This window comes from Balaenoptera musculus, chromosome 19 (assembly GCF_009873245.2).
Source record: "Balaenoptera musculus isolate JJ_BM4_2016_0621 chromosome 19, mBalMus1.pri.v3, whole genome shotgun sequence".
NCBI lineage: Eukaryota > Metazoa > Chordata > Mammalia > Artiodactyla > Balaenopteridae > Balaenoptera > Balaenoptera musculus.
The window spans coordinates 47635899-47649199 of record NC_045803.1 but is presented as its reverse complement, the minus strand read 5'-3'; the positions used below and the strand labels follow the sequence as shown (position 1 = coordinate 47649199).

The window sequence follows — 13301 nt, the reverse complement described above, 5'->3', positions numbered from 1 at the left end:
TTCTTCCCCAGGTTCTTCCCCCCCTAACGGGGGTGGGTACCGCTTGGTATAAGAACTCCTCACCTCCCCCAGCCACCCCTCAGGGGTGCCGGTCCTGGAGGTCCGGCCTTTACTTTTGCTCCACCTTGCCTTCCTCCCACTCCCTCAGGACCTGCGCAGCTGGAGGGGGCCTCTCTGGGCAGAGGATCAGGCCTGGGTCTTCAGCAGGCTCCCAGGGGCCCAAGTGGGCATGGTAAACCTGGCCACACTCCCTTTTGATCCTCTGCCCTCCCAGTGGTTCTCCAGTTTCCCCCTGCGGGCATGGGATCCCTTCCCCTCCCACAGCCACCCCTCAGAGGCGCCAGTCCCATCCTGCCTCCACTTCTCCTTCCCCTTCACTACCCCCACACCCCACATCCTACCCAGTCACTAGGGGTTCCTCCCGTCCCCTTAGGTGTCCATGGTCCCCCACCAGTGCCTGGTAGGTGTCCTAGTTGTGAGGAGATGCGAATTCTGCGTCCTCCTAGTACGCCATCTTGACTCCGCCCCTGTTTGTTTTTAATTGGCGTGGCATGTGGGATCTTAGTCCCCCAACCAGGGATTGAACCCATGCCCCCTGCATTGGGAGCTCAGAGTCTTAACCTCTGGACCCCACGGAAGTCCCTGTCTACCTTTCTTTTTCTTGTACCTCCCAAAGGCCCCCCATCATTGTGCTCACCCTGACCTACTGGCTCTTTTTCGGGAGTATCAAGGTGAAAGCATCACAATAAGCATGGTTGTCATTTACTATCATTAGGTAAATTCCAGTTTTGTTGTCTCCTAGCAATGTGCCTTTGGTTACATGACTTGGTTTCTCTGTATTTCAGTATCTTTATCTGTAAATTGGATGCAGTACCATTTTTCTTGCAGTCCATCATGTTGTAGGAAATAAATGTAGCACCTAGCTCAATTCATTGACAACTTCTACTGTTTTCTGCTACACCCATCAGATTCTTTATTGGAGTCAGGCAGGTGTCTCCAAGTACTCAGGGCTTGTCTCTCCTACAGTGCTATTGCTGCATCATTCATTCAGCATTAACTGAGTTCCTTCTCTATTTTAGTCACTGCTGTGTTTGTTTGGGGGGATGCTTCATATTTTCTTCTTTTTCTCTTTCCTCTATTCATAGTCATTTCTTTTTTGATATTAATATATGTAACTTCAGCAGTCTCTTTTCCAAAATTTGATCATTAATTTAACAGAAAGTTATTTGTGAGGCTTTTCATAAATTTTTCTCCTCCCAGTTTTCCATTGTTAAGAGGACAATTATTTTAATTCCAAAGAGGAAACACTTGATGTAAGAGTCTTTTCAAAGTCCAGATTTCTATCTCCAGAGTAATAGAGAACAGCTAATAATGTGGCAAAGCTTAGCTTCTAATTTACTGCTTCCACAGCTAGGAACCTTCACTTTGCCTCTGATTTGAAGAGTTAGGGATGGGGGTAGGACTCCTAAACTGGTGAGAAGAAAGGTTTCAACTCTCAGTTTTCTATCTTGATCATGTTCTTCTTATCATTTGAAAACATTATTAAGCATACTTTAGTAGATATATATTCATAAAATATTAATTATTCTAACATATATTATAAAAACATTAAAGTATAAATTAAAGCATGAACTTTTCAAAAAAGAGAGGTTCCATTATTTTCTTCCTGAGGCCCAGGGGATCATCTAACTTGCATCCCCTTTGGAAATCATTCTTCTGTCTAAACCTTCAGGCCTAGCTCAAGTCCCTGCTCTTGCTTACTTGCTTGATTTCACCATTTTATTTCTATAACTGGATTGTAAACTACCTGAGGTTAGGGACAATTTGTGTCTTACCTTTCTTCTGTATCCCACAACAATGCCTAGCACAGTTTTGGGTACTTCATAATTATTCAGTATTTACTTGTTGATTGATTTCTTGGGATCATTTCAGAGTATTATTTCACTGATTGTTAATAAAAGGAAAAAATCGTCAGCCTTTTTTTACCTTAGTAGTTCTGGTGTTAGTCCTCATACTATTCGTATTCTAAGATTAAAGATCATCAAGCCTATCTGCATTTACAGATTTGCAGAAATAGATATGTCTGATGAAGTGACTTGATTGGGACCTCATGGCCATGGTGTAGGCTCAGAACCAGACCTGTGTCAGCACCCATGTTTGTTTTTGTTCCTTGAAATTTCTGTCTTTTAGTTTCTTATCAAATGGCTGAGTGCCAAACCATAGCATTTTCTCTTTATACTTTCTCTAAAGTTAGTTTGTGCTGGCATTATTCATGTTCCCACTGTTTGGGTATACTACTTTATATTTTATATTCTGCAAGTCTCTGTTCTGTTCCTCTGAACCACTACTTTGTCCTTTGATTCTAAAGGCTCTTTTAAATTTATAAGAGTAACTATTCGTAATTACACTTAGAAATTCTTTATAGCTGTTCAGTTCAGTGAACCTCAGTGGCTTAACATCATAACCTTGTTCTCATGGCACTCCTATATTGTCTTCTCTTTGTGGGTAGAAAAACTAAATCTAGAAAGAAAAAAAATAAGCCAGTTGATTGTCAATTGCAAATTGAGACAGCGAGAGAGATGAAAACCAAACACTGACCTCCACATTTGCAGTTCACTTATGTCTCTGTGGACTGTGTCATTCCTTCATAAAAGATGTAGTATTCTGTACTTACTAATATAATTCACTAAATTAAATCATTGCAGTTACCAATTACAACTTAAAGGTTTTGAGGTTTTTCTTATTTCATTTGCCTGATGGGCTTATTAATCATTTTTTTCTTCATTACAAACACCCTCAAAATTTCAAGGGCTTATAATGACAAATATTTATTCTTCTCGCTCATGGCTGCACAGGTCAGTTGGGGTGGCTGTGCTCTGGGCTACGGGTTAGGTTTACATCTGCTCCACGTGTCTCTCCTTTTCCTTGTACTAGAAGCTCTCTGTACATGTTGTTCGCATCGGGAATGTCAGGAGTGCGAGAGAGTACAAGCCAAACCACCCAAGCACATTTAAATGTGAAGAGGCTTAAAAGCCTCTTCTCATATTATGCCTGCTAAAATCCCATTGGCCAGAGCAAGTCAGTGGCCTAACCTAACATCAGTGGAGCAGGGTATATACTCATTCCACAGCAGGAGGCTATGCAGAGTTACAGGGCGAAGGATCTGGATATCAAATCCTATTAAATAAGAGTAGAAAACTGGGGGAAATAATCCAGTCTATCACTGTAGGAAAGTAAGACGTTAAGACAATCATTAATTTGCTGATATAAGTCCTATGGACTGTAAACGTGGCAATGCTTTTTTTCCATGGGTAACTTAAATCTTCTTTGACTACTTTACTTTGAAAATTCTCCAATGCTCTGAATTTCTTTCAAGAATGCCCCTTTAATCCAAAGTTATCATTTAATAGAAATGAACACAAGTAGAGATGCTAATGGTATTAATTGCCACCTGTGCTTTGAGAAAGAGCTAGAATTACTGATTGATTGGAAAAAATTGAAAGGATAGATTAAAAGGGGATAAGGTAGAAAACTGCCTATACAAAATAAAGTATTCTTGCAAATAAACTGTTAAGGGCTATAAGTTAAGCACTTGGAATTTCAGTGAAGGGAACAGAGTTAAGCTAGATTAACTCATAGTATGGAGGCTGATTTCTGAGATTTAGAAAGACATCTCAGAAAGACATTAAAATATCTATTCTTACTTAGACAAGGAAGGGGAAAGTTCAGAAGTGGTGTGTTACAATCTCATGATTGCCTAGCAATCTAATTAAAGTCAATTTTAATATAATATTTTATAAGTAAGTACAAAAATGTTTGTACATTAGAATTAATGCCTGCTAAATAATGTAGTGGAATGAATAGTTCCCTAGAAACCTTTTTCTTCCTAAAGTGATGCTAGGTGTGTCTGCTTAATTTGTTAATATTTACTGTTTTCTGTATTGCCTTATTTCTATCCTTGAATAGGGAGAATCTTTTTATTTTGCAAGTGGCATCTTTTACAACCTATGTCGGGAATATTTCATAGAGGGGACACAATTTACTTCGTTTGAGCAGGTTGGAGTACTATGGAATCTCAAAGGAAATAGTGCTTTATTATGGCGTGCATTATGACAATTGTATCTCCTTTAATGGTATGAACAAGGAAATTAAAGGAGAAGTGTATGGCAAAGCTATGCAATATTAGGCATAACCTAGTCTACTTTTTTGTCACAGAATTGAAAGTTCATTTTATCTCTGTTATATGTACCTGACTTTATGAGCAAATGTATTCATGGGAATATATAAATAATTTCTGTTTTTTTAAACTTTGTATTTTTAATCATAGACCTGCAAGATTATAGACTCATAAGAAGTTACAAACATAGGCATAGAGGTCCCATGTACCCACCACCTCACTTCCCCTAATGGTGACATGTGAGACTAATTTTTAAATCATTGTCGGACCTTTTTTGCCCTCTTTAATAAGCCTGCTTTTTTCCAGATATCTAACTTTCTTTAAAGCGAGGGCACCTGTATTGTGCCTGATCCTCTTCAGCTTTCAGAATTATGAAGTATCGTGTAAGGATCCTTCTGTCGCTGTAGCTTTATGTCTTTAGTACATCCTTCTCCATTTTCCCAATTTCCAGATTGTCCATTGATTGGGAAGGGCCTATGTCTCATCCTTTTCTGGTATATTTCTCCTCAGCAATCTAAAAGATGTATAAGCCCCATTTTACTCCTCATATTGAAGTATTATATTCAGTTGAATATTCAGATTTCTTGTTTTGAGTTTATTTTGGTGGTGTTTGGAAACTTGAGAGGATTTTTTTTTTAACATCATCTCTTCTCTTTTTTCCTTTTAGCCTGAAAATGAAATTTCTTCAGACTGTAATCATGTAAGTATGGATTTTCCATAATTCACGTTATGTGCTTTATATATATGATGACAGATATTGGGATGCTTTTCCTGTTGTTCTGGGAAGCATAATGTTTTCTTAAATTCACTTAATCTTAACGAGAGTATGATTAACCTTATTTAAGGGCCATGGTAAATCTACAAATATTCCTCTATTGTCGAAATCAGTAGGCTCTGCCAAATAATATTTATATACTTAAGTTTAAATTTTTCTTTAGTTACAGCTACCATATGAAATTGTTTCTCTGCATGTCAGGCTTACAATTGTAGAGTTTTGTATTTTAAAGTTGTTTCATTTAGTCATCATACAGTCATCTACTGTGTGCCAAACACTGTGGTAGAAACTAAAGACACACAAATAAGCACCTTGAAGATAGAGACATATATTAGAGTTAACAGATAAGAACTCCAGAGATAACTACGATTAATACATTCAATGTCATATATATGTGTCATATATATATTCGTAATACATTCAGTGTCTGTATATCTCCCCATATTACATACAGTCTGACATTAAAAGGAGAGTGACGTGAAATCAAATCTGTGCAAAAAGTACCAGATTCTTCAGCAGAAACTTGTAAGAGTACAATGGGGACACAAGAGTGAATTTTGCCCAGGTGGGTTGATGTCAGGAAACACTTAATAGTGGAGATGATACTTGAGTTGTGTCTTAAAAGAGGAGTAGTTATATATCTGAAATCACTCTGTCTCCACATTATTTGATAGTTTGAATGGGAGACTGCAAGAATAGAGAAGCAGGTTGGCTGCCTAAGTTGACTACTTATTCTAAAGAAGGTCTAGATAGGTCAGAGATTTAAAGTAAAAATAAAACCACAAGAGTAATAGAAGAAAACATGAACAGAGGGTAGGGTTTTTAAAACATGATACAACCTCAAAAAATATTTAAAGAAAAAAAATGATTTATAAATCTGATTGTATTAAAAACTCAGAAAAGGGGACTTCCCTGGTGTTAAAGACTTCACTTTCCAATGCAGGGGGTGCAGGTTCAATCCCTGGTTGGGAGCTAAGATCCCACATGCCTTTTGGCCAAAAAACCAAAACATAAAACAGAGCGATATTGTAACAAATTCAATAACGACTTTAAAAATGGTCCACATCAAAAAAAAAAAAATCTTTAAAAAAAAACTCAAAAAAGAGATTTGAGGGTTTTTTCCTCAAAAATGTTATGTAAATTATGAAAAAATATTTGCAGTGCAGATGAAAAGGACTACATTCTTTAATAGAAAGTGCTGTTAATAAACATAGAAAACAGACATAAATAGACTATTCACAGGAAAAGAAAAAGATGTCCAGTAAACAACAAAAATTTCGATTCTTTCATAATTTAAAGTGTGAAAATTAAAAGAAAAATGAGTGTACTGTTTTTATCCATCTGATTAACAAATATTAAAAATTTGATAAATATACAGTATTGACAAGCATATGGAAATTTAAGCATTCTCTAGCCCACCAGTCAATGGCTACCCATTGGCCAAATCCAGACCACTGCCTGTTTTTACGCATAAAGTTTTATTGGAACACAGCCACACTCATTCAGTTACATACTGTAGTATAAGTATGTATAACATACTTTCCATGTTATAATGGCAAGGTTGAGTAGTTGCAACAGTGACTGTAGTTTCCTGAAAGCCTAAAAAATTTACTTTCTGGCCCTTGCAGGAAAAGTTTGCTAAACTCTGCTCTAGCCTATGGATAGGAATATAAATAAGAAAAACTTCTTTATAAAGCAGTCAACTTAAAATGATATTTGTTATGGCATTATTATGGCATTATTTATTAAGCAAAAGATTAGGAAAAAATCCTCAAAAATCTATTAATAGACTGAATCTGACAGAGAGGAAGCCCAGAAAGAAGCTCCAAAAGGGTGGAGAAAGAAGCTGATCTCCAAAGGATATTACACTGCTGAAAATGGGGACAAATAGTATACAGAAAACGGAAGGATTGATGTCCTAATAAAGAGAGGTTAGGGCACAGACCCAGGAGAAAATGGACATCTACAAGTCAAGACGAGAGCCCTCAGAAGAAATTGGTACTGCCGTCACCTTGATCTCAGACTTCTACCCCCCAGATTCGTGAGCAAATAAATTTTTGTTGTTTAAGCCACCCAGTTTATGGTATTTTGTTACAGCAGCCCTACCAAACTAATACACTTGGATTGGGATGGAATGCATTATAATTTTTCCCATTAAAGTTTTTATTTTATTTTGTTTTATTTTATTTTTATAAATTTATTTATTTATTTATTTTTGACTGTGTTGGGTCTTCGTTGCTGCGCATGGGCTTTCTGTAGTTGCAGCAAGCAGGAGCTACTCTTCGTTGCGGCACGTGGGTTTCTCATTGCCATGGCTTCTCTTGTTGCGGAGCACGGGCTCTAGGTGCGCGGACTTCAGTAGTTGTGGCACGTGGGCTCTAGAGCGCAGGCTCAGTAGTTGTGGCTCACAGGCTTAGTTGGTCCGCGGCATGTGGGATCTTCCCAGACCAGGGCTCAAACCCGTGTCCCCTGCATTGGCAGGCGGATTCTTAACCACTGTGCCACCAGGGAAGCCCTAAAGTGAATTTAAAAGTAACACTATTTAAAATAGCATATAAAGCATCAAATACATAAGAATAAATCTAACAAAAGTATGTAAGACATCTCTACAGATAACTATAAAATATTAGAGAAATTTGAAGACCTAAATAAATGAAGAGATATATTAATATATACTGTGCTAGTGAGTTGGAAGACTCCATATTATAAAGACGTCAGCTCTCACCAAATTACAGATTCTGTACGATCCCATTTTTGTTGTTACAAAAAATAGTAAGCTGATTCTAAAATTTACATGGGAACACAGTTTTGACCAATAATAGCCAAAAGTCTTGAAAAGAACCAAGCAGAGAGAATTTCACCACCTGATTGAAGACTTAAAGTAGCAATAATTAAGGCAGTGTGGCAGAGGCACAGGGGTTAACAAATAGACCAATGAAACAGAGTGAGTCCAGAAACAGGCTCATATATAGATAGACACTCAAATAAAAAAATCTTAATCCTTACTGCACACCATTCACAGAAATCTATTCTAGATGCATTATAGATCTAAAGGTGAAAAGTGTAATAATAAAACTTCTAGAAGATAACATAAGAGACTATGTGGGATAAGCAAAGATTTAATAAATGGGAAACAAAAAGCAGTAAGCAAAAGCAAAAGATTGATAAATCAGATTATATTAAAGTTTGTTTCATTAAATATAGTATTAAGAGTGTGAAAAGGCAAGCCATAGAGAAGGAAAAAATATTTCAATCCTTATCTGACAGTATGTGCAGAATATATGAAGAATTCATACAAAGCAATAAAGAAAAGACAACAGGGCTTCCCTGGTGGCGCAGTGGTTAAGAATCTGCCTGCCAGCGCAGGGGGACACGGGTTCGAGCCCTGGTGCAGGAAGATCCCACATGCTGCAGAGCAGCTGGGCCCGTGCGCCACAACTGCTAAGCCTGCTTTCTAGAGCCCGTGAGCCACAACTACTGAGCCTGCGCATCTGGAGCCCATGCTCCACGGCAGGAGGGACCACCGCGGTGGGAGGCCTGCGCACCCCAGTGAGGAGTGGCCCCTGCTCGCCACAACTGGAGAAGGCCTGCATGCAGCAACAAAGACCCAACACAGCCAAAAATAAAAGATAATAAATAAAATAAATATTTAAAAAGTCTTAACTATTAAAAAAAGAAAAGAATCCCGCTGCCAATGCAGGGGACACGGGTTTGAGCCCTGGTCCGGGAAGATCCCACATGCCGTGGAGCAACTAAGCCCATGTGCCACAACTACTGAGCTTGTGCTCTAGAGCCTGCGAGCCACAACTACTGAAGTCCACGCACCTAGAGCCCGTGCTCCGCAACAAGAGAAGCCACTGCAGTGAGAAGACTGCACACCACAACAAAGAGTAGCCTCTGCTCACCGCAACTAGAGAAAGCCCGTGCGCAACAACAAAGACCCAACACAGCCAAAAATAAAATAGATAAAATAAATTTTAAAAAAAGAAAGAAAGAAAAGACAACAGAATAGAAAAATGGAGAAGATAAATTTAATCAAGGAGGTGAAAGACGACCTGTATATTGAAAACTGCAAGACATTACTGAATGAAATTGAAGAAGACATAAATAAATGAAAAGATAGTCCATGCTCATGGGTTGGTGGAATTAGTATTGTTAAAATGTTCATACTACTCAAAGCAATATACAGATTCCGTGCAATTCCTATCAAAATTCCAATGACATTTTTCACAGAAATAGAACAAACAATCCTAAAATTTGTTTGGAACCGTAAAAGACCCCAGTTAGCCAAAGCAATTGTGAGAAAGAAAAACAAAGCTGAAGGCATCACATACCCTGATTTCAAACTATATTACAAAGCTATAGTAATTAAAACAATATGGTATTGGCATAAAAATAGACACATAGATCAGTGGAACAGAATGTAGATCCCAGAAATAAACCCATGCATATATGTCAGTTAGTTTACAACAAAGGAGCCAAGAATATGTACTGGGGAAAAGAACAGTCTCTTCAATAAATGGTATTGAGAAAAGTGGACCACTGCCTTACACCAGACACAAAAATTAACTCAAGACCTGAGACCATAAAACTCCCAGAAAAATAAAGGCGGTAAGCTCTTTCACATAGGTCTTGGTGATGGTTTTTGAATGTGACACCAAAAGCAAAAGCAAAAATAAAGCGAGGCTATATCAGACTAAAAAGCTTCTGCACAGCAAAGGAAACCACCAAGAAAATGAAAAGGCAACCTACTGAATGGGAGAAAATATTTGCAAATCAAATATCAGATAAGGGGCTAACATCCAAAATGTATAAAGAACTCATACAACTCAATAGCAAAAACAAACAAACAAAACCCAATTAAAGAATGAACAGAAGATCTGTATAAACACTTTTCCAAAAAAGACATACAGATGGCCAATAGGTACATGAAAAGATAATCATCAGAGAAACCAAATCACAATGAGATGTCACCACACACCCGTTAGAATGGCTGTCATCAAAAGGACTAGAAATAACAAGTATTGGTGAGGAGGTGGAGAAAAGGGAACCTTTGTGTACTATTGGTGGGAATGCAAATTGGTACAGCCACTGCAGTGTGGAGGTTCCTCAAAAAGTTAAAAATAGAACTACCATATGATCCACTTCTGGGTATTTATCTGAAGATAATGAAAACACTAACTCAAAAAGATATGTGCACCCTCATGTTCATTGCAGCATTATTTACAATAGCCAAGATATGGAAACAATATAAGTGTTAAATGGTTAAGAAAATGTGTGTATACATATACATACATACACACACACACAATGGAATATTATTCAGCTGTAAAAGGAAGGAAATCTTGCCACTTGAAACAACATGTATGGACCTCAAGGGCATTATGCTACTGAAATAAGTCAGACAAAGACATATACTATACGATCTTTCTTTTATGTGGAATCTTAAAAACAAAACAAAAAACAAAAAAAACAACACCAAGCTCATAGATACAGAGAACAGATTGGTGGTTACCAGAGGTGGGAGAAATGGGTGAGCTGGTTTTTGTTGTTGTTGTTTTAGTTTAAATAAATTGAATTTTTTAAAAATAGAAATTGTTCCATAAGATACACTATAACTGCTGGATGGACAAATTTAGGATAAGCCCTTAATTAAAAAAAAAGAAAGAAAGAAAAGAAAAATGGGTAAGATACTTGAACATCCATGTCTTAAAGATGGTACTTGAATGATCTACAAATAAATGGAAAGGTGCTCATCCTCATTAATAATCAGGGAAATGGAAATTAAAACCTGAGTGAGATACTAGTATCTACATTCACCATTAGAATTGTTAAAATTCAGAAGACTGACAGTGTTAATACCAAGCATTACTGTGAATATAAAATAAGGGAGCTTTCGTGATTGCTTCGGCAGCACATATACTAGAATAAGGAAGTTTTCAAATACCGATGGTGATAATGTAAATTAGTGTAACTACTTTGAAAGCTGTTGGGTATTACTTACTAAAGCGGAACTTAGGCATAGTATATAATACAGCCTTTTCACTTCCAGGTACTTACCCCACAGAAATGCTTATGTATCTGTCTACCCATGTAAGGAACATTTATAGCAGCTCATAATAGCCCTGTGAGTAAATGGTTAACAAAACCTTTCTTTCCCCTTCAGGAGAATTTCAATCCTGTTAACTATGTAGCTCAGTTCCCTGGTGACCTAATAAGGGTAAAATACCAACTAAGGTTCAAGGCAGTATTACTTATGATAAAAATGACCCTGATTGGTAAATTCTATATGGATTGGGGAGAACTATAAATGAATTATAAATACTCATTGGGGGTGCCATGCTAGAGGTTTCCCTGAATGTGGTGACTCTTGTACCTGGGTGTGTGTGTTCCTTGCAGGGATCCTGGAAACTATGCCCAGAGGGCTGTTTCAAGAGATAATGGCTCGAATGGGGCTTGAGGGTTTCTAAGCCAAAACTACCTCTTACAGTGCCTGTTGGGAGTGTTGTCTTCTCACACCTGAGCTGTCATCTGGAGAGAAGATACCGCCAGATGGCTACGTAGACTGTTGCCATGACTCCCATTGGAGAGGAACAGTTGATGCTGCCCTGCTGACTGACAATTTGTGGTTCCTGTCTTTTCTCCAGCACAGACTTGTCCACAGACTCCAGACTCCAAGTGCTGATTTCACATTTCTACGCTGTCTCACAGTCATTTCTAGAACTGAACTCTTGATTTTCTACCTCTAAACCTCTCTTGTTACAGTCTTCCCAATCTCAGTTCTTCCCATTGCTCAAATCAAAAACCTTGATTCCTCTTGTCCTCTTTATCCCACATTCAGTCTGTTAGCAGCCTTGCTGTCTGGCTGCTCCTTTTGGAACGTGTCCTGAATCTGACCGTTTTCACTGCTACCCCCTGGTTCAAGCCATCGTCAGTTCTCTTTTGTGCTTCTTTAATAGCCTCCTAAGTAGTCTCCCTTCTTCTGCCCTTGTCCCTCTACAGTCTGTACTCCATGCTACAGCCTGAATGATTCCTCTAACAGTCAGGTCATATTACGTCTCTGCCCAAAACCCCAGAAGCTTTTTTCTCACTTATTAAACTCCCAGGTGCTTAACAGTGGCCTACAAAACATGCAGAGAGCAGAGACCTGCTCCTTGGCCTCTTCTACCACTGTCCGCCTTGCTAACTCTACTTAGGCCACAAGCAGCCTCCTCGCTATCCCTCAGATATTCACAGAATGTGCCTGACTTAGGTCTTTTGCATTTGCTGTTCATCATGGAACAGTCACCTTTTCAGGATATTCATTTTCCTTGTCCCCCTCTATTAAAGCACCCCTCACCCGTCACTTCAGTTCTTTTATACTAGCTTAATTTTCTTTATAGCATTCAATACCTGATCTATTTATTTGATCATTTGCATATTATCTTTCTCTCCTTCATACAATGTAAACTACTCGAGGGCAAGGATTTTGCCCTTCTTTGCTCACATCTGTCTTGAGTGGTGCCTGGTATATATTAGCCACTCCAAAAAAAAAGAAAAAACTTGAATGAAAAATACAAGAAAATTTCCAAGAACTGAAGGATGAGTTTCTAGATTAAAAGTGCCCATGAGTGCCTCACACCATGGATGGAAAGATAACCCAAACCAATTTTAGGGTTCTGAAAAGAACCCTGGGAGTAAATAAAAGATCTCAAAAGCTTTCAGAGAAAAAAATAATAATTAAAGTACTGGGAATTTGAATAATATGATACTTCTCATTAGCATTACTGGAAACTAGAAGAGAGTAGACCAGTGCCTTTAAAATTCTGAGGAGAAATTATATTTAGTCAAGATAATACAAAATAGACATTTCATACATAAAATTTTTCAAGACATTTACTACCCATACATGTTTTCTCATAAAGCTACTAGAGGATGTGCTTCGCCAAAATGAGGGAATACAGCAAGACAAAGAAAATTAAAGAGTCCAGTAATTAGTGCATCAGCCTAAGAAAAAGCAAAGGAATTCCCAGGATGCTGGTGAAGGATGACACCTGTGCAGAGGCTTAGATGGCAACCAGTCCTGACTGAAGCAGGAAGATGGAAGACTCCAAGAGGAATGTCTCACCTGAGAGATCACTTGAAGCATTTGAACATTTTGAGAGATTTGCTTTTCCAGTGAAGAGATGGGGGATTAATTAGTAATGGGCATATCGAAAATAGGCTTATGAAATAAATGACTGTTAACTATATGACAAACTAAAAATTGAAAGAAATATAATATTCTATATGGCTCATTATATATAGTATTTTTACATAATCAATAACGTAAATACTGAGTATCTAATGACATTATGATTTAACTATATT

The 13301-nt window shown here is 37.9% G+C and overlaps 1 protein-coding gene across 2 annotated transcripts in view; it reads left to right on the top strand.

Moving 5' to 3' along the window:
* The window catches only part of GLG1 (golgi glycoprotein 1), a 157090-nt gene that overhangs the window by 86946 nt on the left and 56843 nt on the right, over nt 1-13301 (top strand). For both annotated transcript variants that reach the window (XM_036833989.1, XM_036833988.1), the window contains exon 2: nt 4845-4877. In XM_036833989.1, the coding sequence (XP_036689884.1) occupies nt 4845-4877 (33 nt within the window). The remainder of the gene's footprint in view (nt 1-4844; nt 4878-13301) is intronic.